General features: G+C 40.8%; 1 protein-coding gene across 2 annotated transcripts in view; it reads left to right on the top strand.

The window, feature by feature from the left end:
- LOC311136007 (neuronal PAS domain-containing protein 2-like) overlaps nt 1-20,400 on the top strand; it is a 65,560-nt gene that overhangs the window by 31,429 nt on the left and 13,731 nt on the right. For both annotated transcript variants that reach the window (XM_084170067.1, XM_084170066.1), the window contains exons 5-9: nt 5,423-5,514; nt 5,724-5,813; nt 6,185-6,305; nt 12,973-13,086; nt 14,057-14,175. In XM_084170067.1, the coding sequence (XP_084026193.1) occupies nt 5,423-5,514; nt 5,724-5,813; nt 6,185-6,305; nt 12,973-13,086; nt 14,057-14,175 (536 nt within the window). The remainder of the gene's footprint in view (nt 1-5,422; nt 5,515-5,723; nt 5,814-6,184; nt 6,306-12,972; nt 13,087-14,056; nt 14,176-20,400) is intronic.

The following is a 20,400-nucleotide window of genomic DNA, read 5'->3' as shown; positions in this document are numbered from 1 at the left end:
TGTGTAATTTCATAGTTTTGATGTCTTCACTATTATTCTACAATGTAAAGAATAGTAAAAATAAAGAAAAACCCTTGAATGAGTAGGTGTGTCCAAACTTTTGACTGGTACTGTATTTTATTATGGAAACATGTACTGTACTTTATTAAGGAAACATGTACTTACTATGACTGTGAAATGTGGTTGTCTCACCTATCTTAAGATGAATGCACTAACTGTAAGTTGCTCTGGATAAGAGCATCTCTCTTCTAAATACAGTGGGGGAAAAAAGTATTTAGTCAGCCACCAATTGTGCAAGTTCTCCCACTTAAAAAGATGAGAGAGGTCTGTAATTTTCATCATAGGTACAGGTCAACTATGACAGACAAATTGAGATTTTTTTTTCCAAAAAATCACATTGTAGGATTTTTTATGAATTTATTTGCAAATTATGGTGGAAAATAAGTATTTGGTCACCTACAAACAAGCAAGATTTCTGGCTCTCACAGACCTGTAACTTCTTTTTTAAGAGGCTCCTCTGTCCTCCACTCGTTACCTGTATTAATGGCACCTGTTTGAACTTGTTATCAGTATAAAAGACACCTGTCCACAACCTCAAACAGTCACACTCCAAACTCCACTATGGCCAAGACCAAAGAGCTGTCAAAGGACACCAGAAACAAAATTGTAGACCTGCACCAGGCTGGGAAGACTGAATCTGCAATAGGTAAGCAGCTTGGTTTGAAGAAATCAACTGTGGGAGCAATTATTAGGAAATGGAAGACATACAAGACCACTGATAATCTCCCTCGATCTGGGGCTCCACGCAAAAATCCCAGAACCACACGGGGGGACCTAGTGAATGACCTGCAGAGAGCTGGGACCAAAGTAACAAAGTCTACCATCAGTAACACACTACGCCGCCAGGGACTCAAATCCTGCAGTGCCAGACGTGTCCCCCTGCTTAAGCCAGTACATGTCCAGGCCCGTCTGAAGTTTGCTAGAGTGCATTTGGATGATCCAGAAGAGGATTGGGAGAATGTCATATGGTCAGATGAAACCAAAATAGAACTTTTTGGTAAAAACTCAACTCGTCGTGTTTGGAGGACAAAGAATGCTGAGTTGCATCCAAAGAACACCATACCTACTGTGAAGCATGGGGGTGGAAACATCATGCTTTGGGGCTGTTTTTCTGCAAAGGGACCAGGACGACTGATCTGTGTAAAGGAAAGAATGAATGGGGCCATGTATCGTGAGATTTTGAGTGAAAACCTCCTTCCATCAGCAAGGGCATTGAATATGAAACGTGGCTGGGTCTTTCAGCATGACAATGATCCCAAACACACCGCCCAGGCAACGAAGGAGTGGCTTCGTAAGAAGCATTTCAAGGTCCTGGAGTGGCCTAGCCAGTCTCCAGATCTCAACCCCATAGAAAATCTTTGGAGGGAGTTGAAAGTCCGTGTTGCCCAGCGACAGCCCCAAAACATCACTGCTCTAGAGGAGATCTGCATGGAGGAATGGGCCAAAATACCAGCAACAGTGTGTGAAAACCTTGTGAAGACTTACAGAAAACGTTTCACCTGTGTCATTGCCAACAAAGGGTATATAACAAAGTATTGAGAAACTTTTGTTATTGACCAAATACTTATTTTCCACCATAATTTGCAAATAAATTCATTAAAAATCCTACAATGTGATTTTCTGGATTTTTTTTCCTAATTTTGTCTGTCATAGTTGATGTGTACCTATGATGAAAATTACAGGCCTCTCCCATCTTTTTAAGTGGGAGAACTTGCACAATTGGTGGCTGACTAAATACTTATTTTCCCCACTGTACGTGTGTGTGTGTGTGTGCGTGCGTGTGTTTGTGTGCGTGTGCATGTGGCGCTTGCGTCCTGCCCTACATAAAGAACATCACTGCTCCCAGAACAGGTGGGAAAAGAAGGAAGGAACTAGGAGGGTGGATGACATTAGCTGTCTAGTATAGTATTTGTTCGGACAGGAACATAGAGAAAAGAGAGGAGTTCTCCACTTCCCTACCAAGCTTGGCCCAGACAGACAGAACCTCAACTCAGTCTAGGTCACAGCTGTCAGTGTTTACGAGATGGCTTTTAGACAGAAACCGTCCCGATCTGGGATATTTCTTAACCTCTCTTCCTCTTCTGTTTTGCGTCTCCTATTTTGTCTGAAAGCTTGACCAGTTTGGTCTATTCAGAGGTATTAATCAGGATCCTTCCACTACTAGCGATTTGGCAGCGATGGCCCCCTGGATGTTGGAGTGTAGTGTAGGTCTGACCCCATTTAGTCGATTGTTTGGTCGGTAGGCTTTTGGTCGACCAAGATTTCTTTAGTCGAGCAGTAGCAAATAAAAAAAATGGTGTACAAGACACCGGAGTTAGGAGACGAGAAAACAGCCCTTGCCTTAATTGTCTAAGAAAAGTGAGGAGAGAAGAAACCCCAACTTAATTAGGTCTATAATCAATAGCCTAACTGTTAAATGTGCCTGGCTTTATAAATCATCCATATACAGTGCATTCGGAAAGTATTCAGACCCGTTGACTTTTTCCACATAATTCTTACTCTACAGCCTTATTCTAAAATTGATTAAATCATTTTTCAATCGACACACAATACACCATAAGGACAAAGCGAAAACAGGTTTAAAAAAAATGTGTGCAAGACCCTTTGCTATGAGACTCGAAATTGCGCTCAGGTGCATCCTGTTTCCATTGATCATCCTTGAGATGTTTCTACAACTTGATTGGAGTCCACCTGTGGTAAATTAAATTTATTGGAAAGGCAGACACCTGTCTATATAAGGTCCCACAGTTGACAGTGCATGTCAGAGCAAAAACCAAGCCATGAGGTCGAAGGAATTGTCCGTAGAGATCCGTGACAAGATTGTGTCGAGGCACAGATCTGGGGAACGGTAGCAAAACATTTCTGCAGCATTGAAGGTCCCCAAGAACACGGTGGCCTCCATCATTCTTAAATGGAAGAAGTTTGGAACCACCAAGACTCTTCCTAGAGCTGGCCACCTGGCCAAACTGAGCAATCGGGGGAGAAGGGCCTTGATCAGGGAGGTGACCAAGAACCCAAAAGTCACTCTGACAGAGCTCCGGAGTTCCTCTGTGGAGATGGGAGAACCTTCCAGAAGGACAACCATCTCTGCAGCACTCCACCAATCAGGCCTTTATGGTAGAGTGGCCAGACGGAAGCCACTCCTCAGTAAAAGGCACATGACAGCCCGCTTGGAGTTTGCCAAAAGGCACCTAAAGGACTCTCAGACCATGAGAAACAAGATTCTCTGGTCTGATGAAACCAAGATTGAACTCTTTGGCCTGAATGCCAAGCGTCACGTCTGGAGGAAACCTGGCACCATCTCTACGGTGAAGCATGGTGGTGGCAGCATCATGCTGTGGGGATGTTTTTCAGCGGCAGTGACTGGGAGACTAGTCAGGATTGAGGGAAAGATCAACGGAGCAAAGTACAGAGAGATCCTTGATGAAAACCTGCTCCAGAGCACCCAGGACCTCAGACTGAGGCGAAGGTTCACCTTCCAACAGGACAACAACCCTAAGCACACAGCCAAGACAACGCAGGAGTGGCTTCGGGACAAGTCTCTGAATGTCCTTGAGTGGCCCAGGCAGAGCTCGGACTTGAACCTGATCGAACATCTCTGGAGAGACCTGAAAATAGCTGTGCAGCAACGCTCCCTATCCAACCTGACAGAGCTTGAGAGGATCTGCAGAGAAGAATGAGAGAAACTCCCCAAATACCGGTGTGCCAAGCTTGTAGCGTCATACCCAAGAAGACTCAAGGCTGTAATCGCTGCCAAAGGTGCTTCAACAAAGTACTGAGTAAAGGGTCTGAATACTTATGTAAATGTAATATTTCAGTGATAAACCGGTTTTTGCTTTGTCATTATGGGGTATTGTGTGTAGATTGATGAGGGGAAAAAACAATTGAATCAATTTTAGAATAAGGCTATAACGTAACAAAATGCGGAAAAAGTCAAGGGTTCTGAATACTTTCCAAATGCAAATAAGACAGATCCTGCTTCTGTTGCCTGTTTGAGTGTTTGTTTAATAGCCTACTGATCATCAAGGCTCAAGCAACCACAACATGTCGGATAAACAATTTCACAAATTCTGCAGTTTTTTATTTATTTTATGCTGTAATAAAGGCTTTATATTTATAATAATAACCCTAGTTTTTCCTTGATCTCCTTCTTGTTATTATTACTGTTATTATTATGATCATCATTATTATAATAATAAGTAATGTCATTATCATTAGCAGGCTTAGTATAGCAGCCTTGTATAACCACCATCGAGCTGTAGGCCTAAGAGCGCATCCTGTTTAGTCTTAATACTGTAACTTACTTAGGCCCATATTTCAATACTTATATAGGCTACTGTATCAATCAATGTAATTGTTAATGTCATCAAACAGTATAGGAGTCATTCATGATATGAAATGCAATCAAGCGTTTTAGTTTTAAAATAAAATAAGAAAGTGACCATTGAATAATTAGCGTAAACAATAAACAGGCCTAAACCGTTCCATTTCGGAAATTGCATTCATGAATGAATGTGACTGTTTTTAGTCTTTGCTGTAATAAAGGCTTTACAAAAAAAACGTTACAACAGACTCTCTGGTACGCTTATAATTTATTCAGTGTTGTTTACATTGTTCCAAACAGTCAGAAAGATTATGTTGTAATCTAACAGATACTGTTTGGTACACATAATATGCACGCAGCGCTTGCTCCTTACTTTCTTTTTCTTGATCGCCAGTGTTTTCCACAACTAGTCAAATGTATTCCACACATCTGACTTCCCCTTTGTTTCCTGAGCAACCAGTAAACATTCCCCCGTTTCGAGTTTATTTGTCACGTTCTCTACATCCATTTTGTTGTCACGTGTTACGGTGTTCAGAGTTTGTTATTACCAATTTATTGATGTGATTATGATATGCTATAGGTCAGGCCCCATTGGTCACGTGCATGCCATGCATACATATGTCATGTAAAGAGAGCAAGGGTTGAGGGAATAGGGAATGTTTTTCCTAAACAAATGAGGACATCCTGATGAACCTTTTTTTTTACCTAGCGCAGAAAGTCTGAGCCAGGCCCAGCACATTCAAATCAATTGCTGTCAAACTCCGTCTAGTCATTTTTGTTTCTTAATTATTTCATCAAACAGTTTGCTTAAAGCATCAGACAAACACAGTGCATATAGTTGATTTTATTAAAACACACAGCATGTGTCTATATATGGAAAAATACCTGTTTTAAAATGTTGACAAATCGATTGGTTGAAAGAACAGATGACTCTTGGTCAACCAAGATTTTTTTTTGTCGGAGACAGTGCTAATGTAGTGCTAACAGATCTATCTAACCCCTATTCCTGGCCTTTACCTCTCTTATCCTCTGTTTCAGAAATCACAGCACAGACCGAGTCGTGTGAGATCAGGCAGGACTGGAAGCCTTCGTTCCTCAGTAATGAGGAGTTCACCCAGTTGATGCTGGAGGTAAAATCAGTTTAGCACCACGTTAATCTCCTCTGATATTAAATAAAGCCAAAGGACATCGTTCACTAGTACTGGAAGGAATACTGTATTTTGACATCCTGATTAACCTCTTTAGGCCAGCACCAGCATGATGCACCTCTGAAACAAATGTAACACACAACAATTATAGTAGCCGGCATAATAATAATCACTTTGTTTTCCTTCCACAGGCTTTAGACGGTTTCCTCATAGCACTAACTACAGATGGAAACATTATATATGTGTCCGACAGCGTGTCTTCACTCATTGGCCATTTACCGGTAAGTGAGAGTCAGGCTGATCTAGCTTGTAACAGCATTATGTCTTTGCACATGGTTATGAAAAAAAGTTTTGATTCCATTATTGTCCTTTGTAACTTCATATTAATGTATATAAGAATAGCTGCACAGTAAACAAGGATATAGATTCAATCTTGCAACCACCATGTTCCTGATTATATCATGCGTTAAACGTTAAGCTTCCACTTATGATCTCAATACACTCATTCAAATCAATGTATACTTTATTGCAATTGGGACACTGACTATGATATGTAATACCGTACCTGATAATATGACCGTGATATGACATGTGCATGGACAATGATGGGCCATAGACACTGACGCTCCCACCTTTTATCCTTTTGTATCAGTCAGATATGGTGGACCAAAATATCTTGAACTTTCTCCCTGAGCATGAGCATGGGGAGGTCTATAAGCTGCTATCATCCCACATGCTGATGACTGACCCCGTCTCTGCTGACTTCCTGGACAGTGAGTATTTAGTCCTCCTCTTCACTCCCTCAGTACTGAACCCATCTTTCCTCTTCACTCAGTACTGAACCCATTTTCCTCTTCACTCCCTCAGTACTGAACCCATATTTCCTCTTCACTCCCTCAGTACTGAACCCATATTTCCTCTTCACTCCCTCAGTACTGAACCCATCTTTCCTCTTCACTCCCTCAGTACTGAACCCATCTTTCCTCTTCACTTCCTCAGGACTGAACCCATCTTTTCTCTTCACTCCCTCAGTACTGAACCATATTTCCTCTTTACTCCCTCAGTACTGAACCCATCTTTCCTTCTCAGTCAATCAGTACTGGGTCCATCTCCAGCCCTGGCACCACCAGGGATGCTTAGCTTAGGAGATGTCTGGATAGAGAAGATTAGTAATGCTTTGTTTTTCTTATTGGCATTATGTTGCAGAACAAGTATTCATAAGCATTTGTACCAGCCTCCTATTTTGTCCTGTACTAGTGCTTTGTTTTGCTTCATTTAATGCACTACAGCAATGAACAGGGCTGTGGTGACCTTTTTATTTCTTTTGATGTTGGCTATTTCACTTTTATGAGCGATATCCCCATGAATTATATGAGCGATATCCCCATGAATTATACATCAAACCATGCAGTGGCCCAGCAGTCACACGCCACAGCCTCCAAAACAAACAGTGATTTTATGCCAGCAGTGGGGAAAATTCTGTTTGACAAAGTGTTAAATCTCTCCTGTAGGCATCCATCCAGTTCTATTGTATTTACATGACTATTGCCTCTGTGTGTTAGGAATTCACACTGTACTGTACTGAACCTCAGACCACCTCTGCTCTGCAGTCCTGATACTGAACTGACCGTGAATATAGAGCAGGTTGCCGTGTTTGGCTCTGCCAGTTTATTGGATTGCTGGACAGTGTGGTCCTATGATTAGTCCTTTAGCTAATAATAGTAGTTAGCCTAGCAGCGTGGTTAGGAGTTTTAATCACTGTAGCTTCAGTAATCCTGTATCTAGGGCTCGAGACACTGAGCTTAATCCCATGCTACAATTGTGCTCTTCTGAGAAAGAGACTGATGTGGAATCATCTAAGTCTATGTTTAGAACTACAGGAATACAAAGCATAGAAAACTACTGTAGACGCTACTGTGTCTGGAATAATCATTTTCTCCTAGCCTCATTAACAGGCAATTCCTGCATTTAGCTTTCATCTCCTTTCTTTCATAAAAAAAAATACTGCTTCTCCTGCTCAACACACGAATTGCTTAGGAAGTCAGCGATCTTCTTGGTTAATTTGTTACTGTCATTTCGTTGAAGTATAGCAATGGGAATGTGTGTTGCTCTGAGTTGAGTGTTCATCACTAATACATACATTATGTGCACTGCACTCCCACCTGAGGACAAAGGAGCTCTCAGGTCCTTATGAACGTCTAGCTGCTCTTGGATAAGTGAACTCAATACTTGACTCAGAGCTTACGGTACCACAGAGGAAGCATTTTATTTAATTGAATCCAGGTAGATATGTGTAACAATGGAGTGATGATATCATTCTTGGTTTAATAAGGAACCTTTTTTCCTTTGCACTTTAAATCCCAAATGTGTGTGTCATTCTGTGCAGATGTTTGCAAATGTATTAAAAATACAAATCTGAAATATCACATTTGACATAAGTATTCAGACCCTTTACTCAGTACTTTGTTGAAGCACCTTTGGCAGCAATTACAGCCTCAAGTCTTCTTGGGTATGACTCTACAAGCTTGGCACACTTGTATTTGGGGAGTTTCTCCCATTCTTCTCAGCAGATCCTCTCAAGCTATGTCAGGTTGGATGGGGAGCGTCGCTGCACAGCTATTTTCAGGTCTCTCCAGAGATGTTGGATCGGGTTCAAGTCCGGGCTCTGGCTGCGCCACTCAAAGACATTCAGAGACTTGTCCCAAAGCCACTCCTGCGTTGTCTTGGCTGTGTGCTTAAGGTCGTTGTACTGTTGGAAGGTGAACCTTCGCCCCAGTGTGAGGTCCTGGTTTTCATCAAGGATCTCTCTGTACTTTGCTCCGTTCATATTTCCCTTGATCCTGACTAGTCTCCCAGTCCCTGCCGCTGAAAAACATCCCCACAGCATGATGCTGCCACCACCATGCTTCACCGTAGGGATGGTGCCAGGTTTCCTTCAGACATGATGCTTGGCATTCAGGCCAAAGAGTTTAATCTTGGTTTCATCAGACCAGAGAATCTTGGTTCTCATGGTCTGAGAGTACTTTAGGTGCCATTTGGAAACCTCCAAGCGGGCTGTCATGTGCCTTTTACTGAGGAGTGGCTTCCGTCTGGCCACTCTACCATAAAGGCCTGATTTGGTGGAGTGCTGCAGAGATGGTTGTCCTTCTGCAAGGTTCTCCCATCTCCACAGAGGAACTCTGGAGCTCTGTCAGGGTAACCATCAGGTTCTTGGTCACCTCCCTGACCAAGGCCCTTCTCCCCCGATTGCTCAGTTTGGCCGGGCGGCCAGCTCTAGGAAGAGTCTTGGTGGTCCCAATCTTCTTCCATTTAAGAATGATGGAGGCCACCGTGTTCTGGGTAAAATACTTGCTGGGTAAAAGACTTGCTGGCACGAAGATAGGCATGAATGATCAGTTCCCGAGGGAGATTGCAGAACGGCGCAAAGTTCTGTACCCAATCTTCAAGTAGACTAGATTAAAAGGGAAGTGTGTAGCTCTCGTAGTCGATAAACTGTATATTGACAACCAAATGTTCAGAGACACAAAGACTACTCCATGGCTATTCTAAAAATTATAAAGTTCTCATAGAGGAGTCGAATAATGGAACACCCAATACTAGCCATGGTAGGGATTGTAATAATAAAAAAATATATAAATAGAAAAGCAATAAAATAAAACAATTGTTAAATAAATATAGTACAACTACACTGTACCTTTCAAGATAGGGAATTATGTAAAATAATTAGCATCCCAGAGTCGCCTCTTCACTGTTGACGTTGAGACTGGTGTTTTGCGGGTACTATTTAATGAAGCTGCCCGTTGAGGACCTGTGAGGCGCCTGTTTCTCAAACTAGACACTCTAATGTATTTGTCCTCTTGCTCAGTTGTGCACCGGGCCTTCCACTCCTCTTTCTATTCTGGTTAGAGCCAGTTTGCGCTGTTCTGTGAAGGGAGTAGTACACAGCGTTGTACGAGATCTTCAGTTTCTTGGCAATTTCTCGCATGGAATAGCCTTCATTTCTCAGAACAAGAATAGACTGACGAGTTTCAGAAGAAAGTGATTTGTTTCTGGCCATTTTGAGCCTGTAATGGAACCCACAATAGCTGATGCTCCAGATACTCAACTAGTCTCAAGAAGGGCAGTTTTATTGCTTCTTTAAATCAGCACAACAAAATCAGCACAACAGTTTTAAGCTATTCTAACATAATTGCAAAAGGGTTTTCTAATGATCAATTAGCCTTTTAAAATGATAAACTTGGATTAGAAAACACAACATGCCATTGGAACACAGGACTGATGGTTGCTGATAATGGGCTTCTGTACGCCTATGTAGATATTCCATTAAAAATCAGCCGTTTCCAGCTACAATAGCCATTTACAACATGAACAATGTCTACACTGTATTTCTGATCAATTTGATGTTATTTTAATGGACAAAATAATTGATTTTCTTTCGAAAACAAGGACATTTCTAAGTGACCCCAAACCTTTGAATGATGGTGTATATAGTATGTATAAGCTGGAGGTAGAGGCCTAAGCGTTGTTGTTCAGTTGTTTACTCCAATTAGGGGAGGGGTGGTAGGGTTAGAAAGTAATAAAGGAAAATATATATAATTTTTAAAGGATATGTACATGTATTTATATGTGTATGTTTATATGTATACATATATATTTGTAAAAAATATATGGGGGATTGGAAGTGATGCAGACAATTACATTGATGGAAGCTACAATCTATTTGCAATATTAAAGCTGATCTACCCCCTAAAAAAATTTACAAATAAAAAGAATGTTTCTTCTGAAAAACAGTTTTCACTTTGTTATTATGGAGTATTGTGTGTAAATTGATGAGGAATTTTTTTTATGTAATCCATTTTAGATTAAGGCTGTAACGTAACAAAATGTGGAGAAAGAAATGTGGAGAAAGAAATGTGGAGGAAAGGGTCTGAATACTTTCCGAATGCACTGTATATATTATATTATAACAAATGTGTGTATATATATGTATGTACAGTACCAGTCAAAAGTTTTACAACACCTACTCATTCAAGGGTTTTTCTTTATTTTTACTATTTTCTACATTGTAAAATAATAGTGAAGACATCAAAACCTATGAAATAACACATATGGAATCATGTAGTAACCAAAAAATATTTTATATTTGAGATTATTCAAAGTAGCCACCCTTTGCCTTGATGACAGCTTTGCAGACTCTTGGCATTCTCTCAACCAGCTTCACCTGGAATGCTTTTCCAACATTCTTGAAGGAGTTCCCACATATGCTGAGCACTTGTTGGCTGCTTTTCCTTCACTCTGCGGTCAAACTAATCCCAAACCATCTCAATTGGTTTGAGGTCGGGTGATTGTGGAGGCCAGGTCATCTGATGATGCAGCACTCCATCACTCTCCTTCTTGGTCAAATAGCCCTTACACAGCCTGGAGGTGTGTTGGGTCATTATCCTGTTGAAAAACAAATGATAGTACCACTAAGCCCAAACCAGATGTGATGGCGTATCGCTGCAGAATGCTGTGGTAGCCATGCTGGTTAAGTGTGCCTTGAATTCTAAATAAATCACAGACAGTGTCACCAGCAAAGCACCCCCACACCATCACACCTCCTCCTCCATGCTTCACGGTGGGAACCACACATGCAGAGATCATCTGTTCACCTACTCTGCGTCTCACAGAGACACAGCAGTTGGAACCAAAAATCTCAAATTTGGACTCATCAGACCAAAGGACAGATTTTCACCGGTCTAATGTCCATTGCTCGTGTTTCTTGGCCCAAGCAGGTCTCCTCTTTTTATTGGTGTCCTTTAGTAGTGGTTTCTTTGCAGCAATTAGACCATGAAGGCCTGATTCACGCAGTCTCCTCTGAACAGTTGATGTTGAGATGTGTCTGTTACTTGAACTCTGTGAAGCATTTATTTGGGCTGAAATTTCTGAGGCTGGTAACTCTAATGAACTTATCCTCTGCTGCAGAGGTAACTCTGGGTCTTCCTTTCCTGTGGCGGTCCTCATGAGAGCCAGTTTCATCATAGAGCTTGATGGTTTTTGCGACTGCACTTAAAGAAACTTTCAAAGTTCTTGAAATTTTCCGGATTGACTGATCTTCATGTCTTAAAGTAACAATGAACTGTCGTTTCTCTTTGCTTATTTGAGCTGTTCTTGCCATAATATGGACTTGGTCTTTTACCAAATAGGGCTATCTTCTGTAAACCAACTGATTGGCTCAAACACATTAAGAAGGAAAGAAATTCCACAAATTAACTTTTAACAAGGCACACCTGTTAATTGAAATGCATTCCAGGTGACTACCTCATGAAGCTGGTTGAGAGAATGCCAAGAGTGTGCAAAGCTGTCATCAAGGCAAAGGGTGGCTACTTTAAAGAATCTCAAATATAAAATATATTTTGATTTGTATAACACTTTTTTGGTTACTACATGATTCCATATGTGTTATTTCATAGTTTTGATGTCTTCACTATTATTCTACAATGTAGAAAATAGTCTAAATAAAGAAAAACCCTTGAATGAGTAGGTGTGTCCAAACTTTTGGCTGGTACTCTCTCTCTATATATATATATATATATCAGTTTGAATGGCACAGGGCCACTGGTATTCCCAGCCTCCTGACAATGCCACAATGCTCTATTTTTAGTCTACTGAAGAGCAACACATTGGCTTTGGAGGCTTAGTAGAACATTAACACAGTGAGTCCCCTCAGTGTGTACAGTATGTCTGAGCTAGTGCTCTGACATAAGTCAGTGGAGGCATTCTCTTGAGCAAAGGTAACCCGTTTAAACGGAACCGTGGACTCTGTAGAAAATGGTATGACTGTATTCAGACATTCTGTGTTACTGTGACATTGTGTCTGGATGAGGAGTATTTAGAACATCATCAGTGCACAGTTTTAGTGTTTCGATGGCACAGTTACATACTCCCCCGCATCCTCTCCCCCCGCTGGTCTCATTCCCCTGCCAAGTGAAGCCTCGTCTGTATGAACAACACTGCTGAGCCGTCCCATGACAACTGAGACAAACTATGTTTGGTTCAATGCCATTTACTGGGAGCAGTGTGCTGATTTTCAGCCATGAGAGAAAGGCCAAAATGTCTGAGCGGTCAGCAGTTGTGAGGAGCAGAAGTTGTAATGGCAAAATAATTATTGTCATCATTCTTTTCACTGAGATTTACCAACTCTGTCAGAGTTTCATCCAAGGCTCTCACATAAACTATTTTCAAATAGGTTGATATTTTATCATGTTGTACCATGAAGACTTCAAGATGATTTATATTAGAAAGAAGAGCCAATAGAGTATCTGTAAATACACACTGTAAATGGGTTATTCGCTTTTGCAGTAAATATTTTTCTCACTTTATTTTTCTTCATGATGATGGAAAAAGCATTGTGTTTTGTTGAGGACACTCCACCTAACTCCCATTTGGTATTTTTTACAGGTAAGACACACATTGAGTTCTGCTGTCATTTAGCCAGAGGAAACATCGACCCAAAGGAACCCCCTACATATGAGTATGTGAAATTTGTAGGAGATTTCAAGTTTCATAACAATGGTGAGTGTTCTGTTTTTCTACCCCCAGCTCACTTGACATTTTAAAGTTGTGCAATACTTTGCAATGTTTTAGTTCCCAAATCTTTGTTTCCTTGACATACTCGCATAACAACAGAAATTACTTTCTCTTTCAACTGCCAGCACTATTGTTCTATTATCATATGTATTTTATGTGCCATTTCATCTACAGCTGCTGACCGAGCTACAACCTGATGAATGGGCAGTAAACCATCTAGTTATATTTATAAGGCCAACCTCTGCATTCTATTGAGTATTAGAATGAAGATGTTATGTCATGAAAACTTACTCAAAACATGAAACAGACAGACAATCAAAGAGGTTATATAACCGTTTCAGAACTGCATATCTCATTGTGGATCACTATTCAAATACCTGGCTAATTGACTGGAAAATTAGACGTATGAGGAAATGTTTCCCTCTCGTCTGAAATTACACTTCTGACTTTTTGATATTTCCATACTCATTTAAAGTTTTGGACTTCCAGTCGTTTGAATAGCATAATGCCGTAGTATGTTCACCAGAGTGTGGTGAGATGGAAAGGTTATGTAAAGGTATTTGGCACTCGTAGAATAACTCCAGTCACAGCTAATCAAATATGTATTGCCTGATTTGCCATTACCCCCGACCCACAGCTGGGGATCACTATTGCAGTCTTCAGGGGCCACAGTCCTGCTGATTTTCCTTTCTCAAATGAGTGTGTGATTAAAGGGGCAATGACAAAACCCCCAGCGCACACTGCTGTGGCTGGGAAACACAGTTGGACTTTGATTCACAGTTCCTACGTCCTGTTGTAACATATATACCTGTGTGGGGTTGATGATAATCATTCCTAGTGACTATACTATACTGTTGTAATGCACCAAATGGATTGTTGCTGTTGATTTATACTTGCTATGCCAACATCCATCCTCTGGGGAGGTATTTGAGTGACTGTTGTTTCTGACTCGTAGTGCCTACATCCTCTTGTAACGGATTTGAGTTGACATTACCAAGAACCCTGCAGTCATCACTGGAAGAGCAGGTCTGCCTTGTTGCCACTGTACGATTAGTCACTCCGCAGTTTTTAAAGGTAAGATCATGTTTCTTTTGCTAAATCTTTGCTGATTCCATTTGACGACATACAGATGTTTTATGTATGTGGATATTAATTTATAAAGAACAGTGAAAAAGTGTTGACAAGGAAGAAGAAAATAATATATTTAGAAAATCTTTTTAAGGCCTGTCTTAGTTTTTTTTGCATTGTGAATCTTCATATTATTCTTTTGCCATTTGTTTTTTTACCAGACCTTGGAATAATTATATTTGTCATTTTGGTAAAAAAAATTAGTTATTCACATAGTTGCTCTTTAGATGATCCTTCACATGTGGAATACATACATTGCACCCCCCCCCACCCCCCCCCCAAGTCTCAAGTCACAAGGTCTGAGTCTCAAGTTGAGTCCCAAGTAGAACGGGTCAAGACTCGCATCAAGTCCAAGTCGTGCATTCCAAGAGCAAGTCAAGTCGAGTCACAAGTTTTCAAGTCAAGTAACAAAAAAATATATACATGCAACAACTAGTTCAACTACAAATCTTTGTCTATTTATTGAGACAGCCCTTTTCATTATTTTGTCTACAACACATTTTGATAAGCCTTTGTAATTGTAAAATAGGGACCTTGTAGCAGTCATAAGGGCATGAAATCAGCAGAAGGCAAGGAAGGTTGATGTGCTCAGAGTGTAGATTTATTTACAGGTCTTGGTGATCCAATGGTGAGACCACCATATCATACAAAATATACATGTAGATTTACCAAATATACACAGGCAATAGCCCAAAAGAAATAGCCTCTGTATCAGGCTTAACCTGTCCTATCTGAATGGACACAGGTAGAGGGCAAGACTGTACAGCCTCCCCTTGAGAAACCAAAGCGGTCTAACAGGAGCTCAAACAGGTATGCCTACATAATATAAGCACTTGGTCCCCAGGACCATACAATTACCCAATTGGCAATTACAACTAATTAACTGGTTCTACCATTTAAAAGGCAATTTCCACATCCATTGTTACATTCGTCTTAATCAGACTTAATGATTATTAATGATATTTCAACACCATGCATACATGGAACAATACTGTTCTCTTATTCAACGTTCTGACTCCAAAGCGTGGAGCGCAGGTCACGTAGCCTATTTCTATGTGCACTGAGGCGCTTGCCCTGATATTAAGCACAACCAGAATGACAGAGACATAGGACACAGACACACGGAACTCCGACATAACCTGGGCAATATGAACAAAGGAAACCATATATTTAATTAAATAAACAGACCTTCGACCTCATGAGTTGTGAACATTCATGTGCACAATAAAAATCGAGCCCACTCAGAGGGTAATAAATGGTTGGCTAAATGAAAATATATCGTAGGCCTATCAAACATGTAACAGAAATGTCTATGTGTTGCAATAAACGGTACGGGGATGGAATGATGAAACGCTAGTAATTATTGTAGTAATAGATGGAATATAGATTTACCACATAAGGCCTATGCATTTAAACATGTGAAAGCAAGAGCAAACATTTCAACAAGAGAAAAAAAGTACTCTCTACTGGCGGGTGTTTGGAGAGCGCAAGTGAAGAGCCACGCCTATGGTGCATCTTCGCCATAGTAATAATGAATTTTAAACAAATTCCAAATGCAAGCTTCATAAGTAAATGATCAATTTCAAGCAATTGTTACATACAAAAATAGCGGTAGGCCTATGCTAGTAATTGATGCCCCATTGCTTGCAAAGTAAACAGTTAATATTCTTGATCACTAAACAATTTTTTGAGCTGCATATTTATTTATTATGGCAATCCTCTCTTCCGATAATTTGACAAAATCACTATTTTAGTAGTTCCTCAATGTAAATAAGGCATACTTTTATGATTGCTGAATACCAACTATCAATCACTTAGATCATGTTTTTAAAGGCTCGCGAAGCAACTGCTTTCTATCCCTCTCGATCGCCTGTTCTCTCTTCTCTTAGTCTTCATGTCTGCTCTGCACAGACCGGACAAATGTAAGCGGGTGCGTAATGGATTATGTGCATATGTAGAATATTGGCCTGTTGGAAACGACAACTCCCTACTACATCGCACAGTTCAGGCCTCATCTGATTTATCTCTACAGAAACTGCACATAGAGCTCACAACGAAATGGAATTCAAATAATTAAACCGACGTAGGTCAATTAGTTGTTTAAAAAACAAAAAATAACCAACATTTCGGTTAATCGCTCAGCACTTTCGCAGATAAAACCTTTTGATTTCAAGTCCTTGATTATTCAAATCATAGGTTATGGCATTCTTTTGCAATTATTTCGTTTTTTTGTGCAATTTTTGCAGAAGAATGGCCAAAATATCTGCTCTTTATGGCAAAAAAATAATAAATAAATACAGGTACCTTGGAGCATGTTTAAGGCTTACTGGTGAGGCATACTGTGCCTTCAGACAGTAATCATACCCCTTGACTTAATCCACATTATGTTGTGTTACAGCCTGAATTCTAAATGGATTAAATATATTTTTTCCCCCACCCATCTACACACAATACCCCATAATGACAAAGTGAAAACATGTTTTTAGAAATGTTTGCTAATTTATTGAAAATGAAATACAGAAATCTTGATTACATAAGTATTCACACCCTGAGTCAATACATGTTAGAATCACCAACTTGACAGAGTTTGAAGATTTGTTTTAAGAATAATTAGCAAATATTGTGCAATCCAGGTGTGCAAAGCTCATAGAGACTTACCCAGAAAGACTCACAGCTGTAATCGCTGCCAAAGGCGATAACATATATTGACTCAGGGGGTTGAATACTTATCTAATCAAGATACAGTGGGGAGAACAAGTATTTGATACACTGCCGATTTTGCAGGTTTTCCTACTTACAAAGCATTTAGAGGTCTGTAATTTCTATCATAGGAACACTTCAACTGTGAGAGACGGAATCTAAAACAAAAATCCAGAAAATCACAGTGTATGATTTTTAAGTAATTAATTTGCATTTTATTGCATGACATAAGTATTTGATACATCAGAAAAGCAGAACTTAATATTTGGTTCAGAAACCTTTGTTTGCAATTACAGAGATCATACGTTTCCTGTAGGTCTTGACCAGGTTTGCACACACTGCAGCAGGGATTTTGGCCCACTCCTCCATACAGACCTTCTCCAGATCCTTCAGGTTTCGGGGCTGTCGCTGGGCAATACGGACTTTCAGCTCCCTCCAAAGATTTTCTATTGGGTTCAGGTCTGGAGACTGGCTAGGCCACTCCAGGACCTTGAGATGCTTCTTACGGAGCCACTCCTTAGTTGCCCTGGCTGTGTGTTTCGGGTCATTGTCATGCTGGAAGACCCAGCCACGACCCGTCTTCAATGCTCTTACTGAGGGAAGGAGGATGTTGGCCAAGATCTCGCGATACATGGCCCCATCCATCCTCCCCTCAATACGGTGCAGTCGTCCTGTCCCCTTTGCAGAAAAGCATCCCCAAAGAATGATGTTTCCACCTCCATGCTTCACGGTTGGGATGGTGTTCTTGGGGTTGTACTCATCCTTCTTCCTCCAAACACGGCGAGTGGAGTTTAGATCAAAAAGCTCTATTTTTGTCTCATCAGACCACATGACCTTCTCCCATTCCTCCTCTGGATCCTCCAGATGGTCATTGGCAAACTTCAGACGGGCCTGGACATGCGCTGGCTTGAGCAGGGGGACCTTGCGTGCGCTGCAGGATTTTAATCCATGACGGCGTAGTGTGTTACTAATGGTTTTCTTTGAGACTGTGGTCCCAGCTCTCTTCAGGTCATTGACCAGGTCCTGCCGTGTAGTTCTGGGCTGATCCCTCACCTTCCTCATGATCATTGATGCCCCACGAGGTGAGATCTTGCATGGAGCCCCAGACCGAGGGTGATTGACTGTCATTTTGAACTTCTTCCATTTTGTAATAATTGCGCCAACAGTTGTGCCTTCTCACCAAGCTGCTTGCCTATTGTCCTGTAGCCCATCCCAGCCTTGTGCAGGTCTACAATTTTATCCCTGATGTCCTTACACAGCTCTCTGGTCTTGGCCATTGTGGAGAGGTTGGAGTCTGTTTGATTGAGTGTGTGGACAGGTGTCTTTTATACAGGTAACAAGTTCAAACAGGTGCAGTTAATACAGGTAATGAGTGGAGAACAGGAGGACTTCTTAAAGAAAAACTAACAGGTCTGTGAGAGCCGGAATTCTTACTGGTTGGTAGGTGATCAAATACTTATGTCATGCAATAAAATGCAAATTAATTACTTAAAAATCATACAATGTGATTTTCTGGATTTTTGTTTTAGATTCCGTCTCTCACAGTTGAAGTGTACCTATGATAAAAATTACAGACCTCTACATGCTTTGTAAGTAGGAAAACCTGCAAAATCGGCAGTGTATCAAATACTTGTTCTCCCCACTGTATATTAGTGTTTTATTTTCCATTATTTTTTAAAATTCTTTTTTTTTTTACAGAAAATCCATTTTAATACCACTTTGTAACAAAATAAAATGTGGAAAAAGTCAAGGGGTGTGTACTTTCTGAAAGCACTGTAGGGTAGTTGTCATTTCAGTGAACTATTGCTTTAAAATCAAATCAAATCAAATTGTATTGGTCACATACACATATTTAGCAGATGTTATTGCGGGTGTAGCGAAATGCTTGTGTTCCTAGCTCCAACAGTAAAATAGTATCTAACAATTCACAACAATACACACAAATCAAAAAGTAAAATAATGGAATGAAGAAATATATAAATATTAGGACGAGCAATGTCGGAGTGGCATTGACTAAAATACAGTAGAATCGAATATAGTATATACAGTGGGGAAAAAATGTATTTAGTCAGCCACCAATTGTGCAAGTTCTCCCACTTAAAAAGATGAGAGAGGCCTGTAATTTCCATCATAGGTACACGTCAACTATGACAGACAAATTGAGGAAGAAAATCCAGAAAATCACATTGTAGGATTTTTAATGAATTTATTTGCAAATTATGGTGGAAAATAAGTATTTGGTCACCTACAAACAAGCAAGATTTCTGGCTCTCACAGACCTGTAACTTCTTCTTTAAGAGGCTCCTCTGTCCTCCACTCGTTACCTGTATTAATGGCACCTGTTTGAACTTATCAGTATAAAAGACACCTGTCCACAACCTCAAACAGTCACACTCCAAACTCCACTATGGCCAAGACCAAAGAGCTGTCAAAGGACACCAGAAACAAAATTGTAGACCTGCACCAGGCTGGGAAGACTGAATCTGCAATAGGTAAGCAGCTTGGTTTGAAGAAATCAACTGTGGGAGCAATTATTAGGAAATGGAAGACATACAAGACCACTGATAATCTCCCTCGATCTGGGGCTCCACGCAAGATCTCACCCCGTGGGGTCAAAATGATCACAAGAATGGTGAGCAAAAATCCCAGAACCACACGGGGGGACCTAGTGAATGACCTGCAGAGAGCTGGGACCAAAGTAACAAAGCCTACCATCAGTAGCACACTACACCGCCAGGGACTCAAATCCTGCAGTGCCAGACGTGTCCCCCTGCTTAAGCCAGTACATGTCCAGGCCCGTCTGAAGTTTGCTAGAGTGCATTTGGATGATCCAGAAGAGGATTGGGAGAATGTCATATAGTCAGATGAAACCAAAATAGAACTTTTTGGTAAAAACTCAACTCGTCGTGTTTGGAGGACAAAGAATGCTGAGTTGCATCCAAAGAACACCATACCTACAGTGAAGCATGGGGGTGGAAACATCATGCTTTGGGGCTGTTTTTCTGCAAAGGGACCAGGACGACTGATCCGTGTAAAGGAAAGAATGAATGGGGCCATGTATCGTGAGATTTTGAGTGAAAACCTCCTTCCATCAGCAAGGGCATTGAAGATGAAATGTGGCTGGGTCTTTCAGCATGACAATGATCCCAAACACACCGCCCGGGCAACCAAGGAATGGCTTCGTAAGAAGCATTTCAAGGTCCTGGAGTGGCCTAGCCAGTCTCCAGATCTCAACCCCATAGAAAATATTTGGAGGGAGTTGAAAGTCCGTGTTGCCCAGCGACAGCCCCAAAACATCACTGCTCTAGAGGAGATCTGCATGGAGGAATGGGCCAAAATACCAGCAACAGTGTGTGAAAACCTTGTGAAGACTTACAGAAAACGTTTGACCTGTGTCATTGCCAACAAAGGGTATATAACAAAGTATTGAGAAACTTTTGTTATTGACCAAATACTTCTTTTCCACCATAA

The sequence above is a fragment of the Coregonus lavaretus genome (genome assembly GCF_964263955.1).
Source record: "Coregonus lavaretus genome assembly, chromosome: 10".
In the NCBI taxonomy this organism is placed as follows: Eukaryota; Metazoa; Chordata; class Actinopteri; order Salmoniformes; family Salmonidae; genus Coregonus; species Coregonus lavaretus.
The sequence above is the reverse complement of the archived record's forward strand: the minus strand, read 5'-3'. Positions and strand labels throughout refer to the sequence as shown.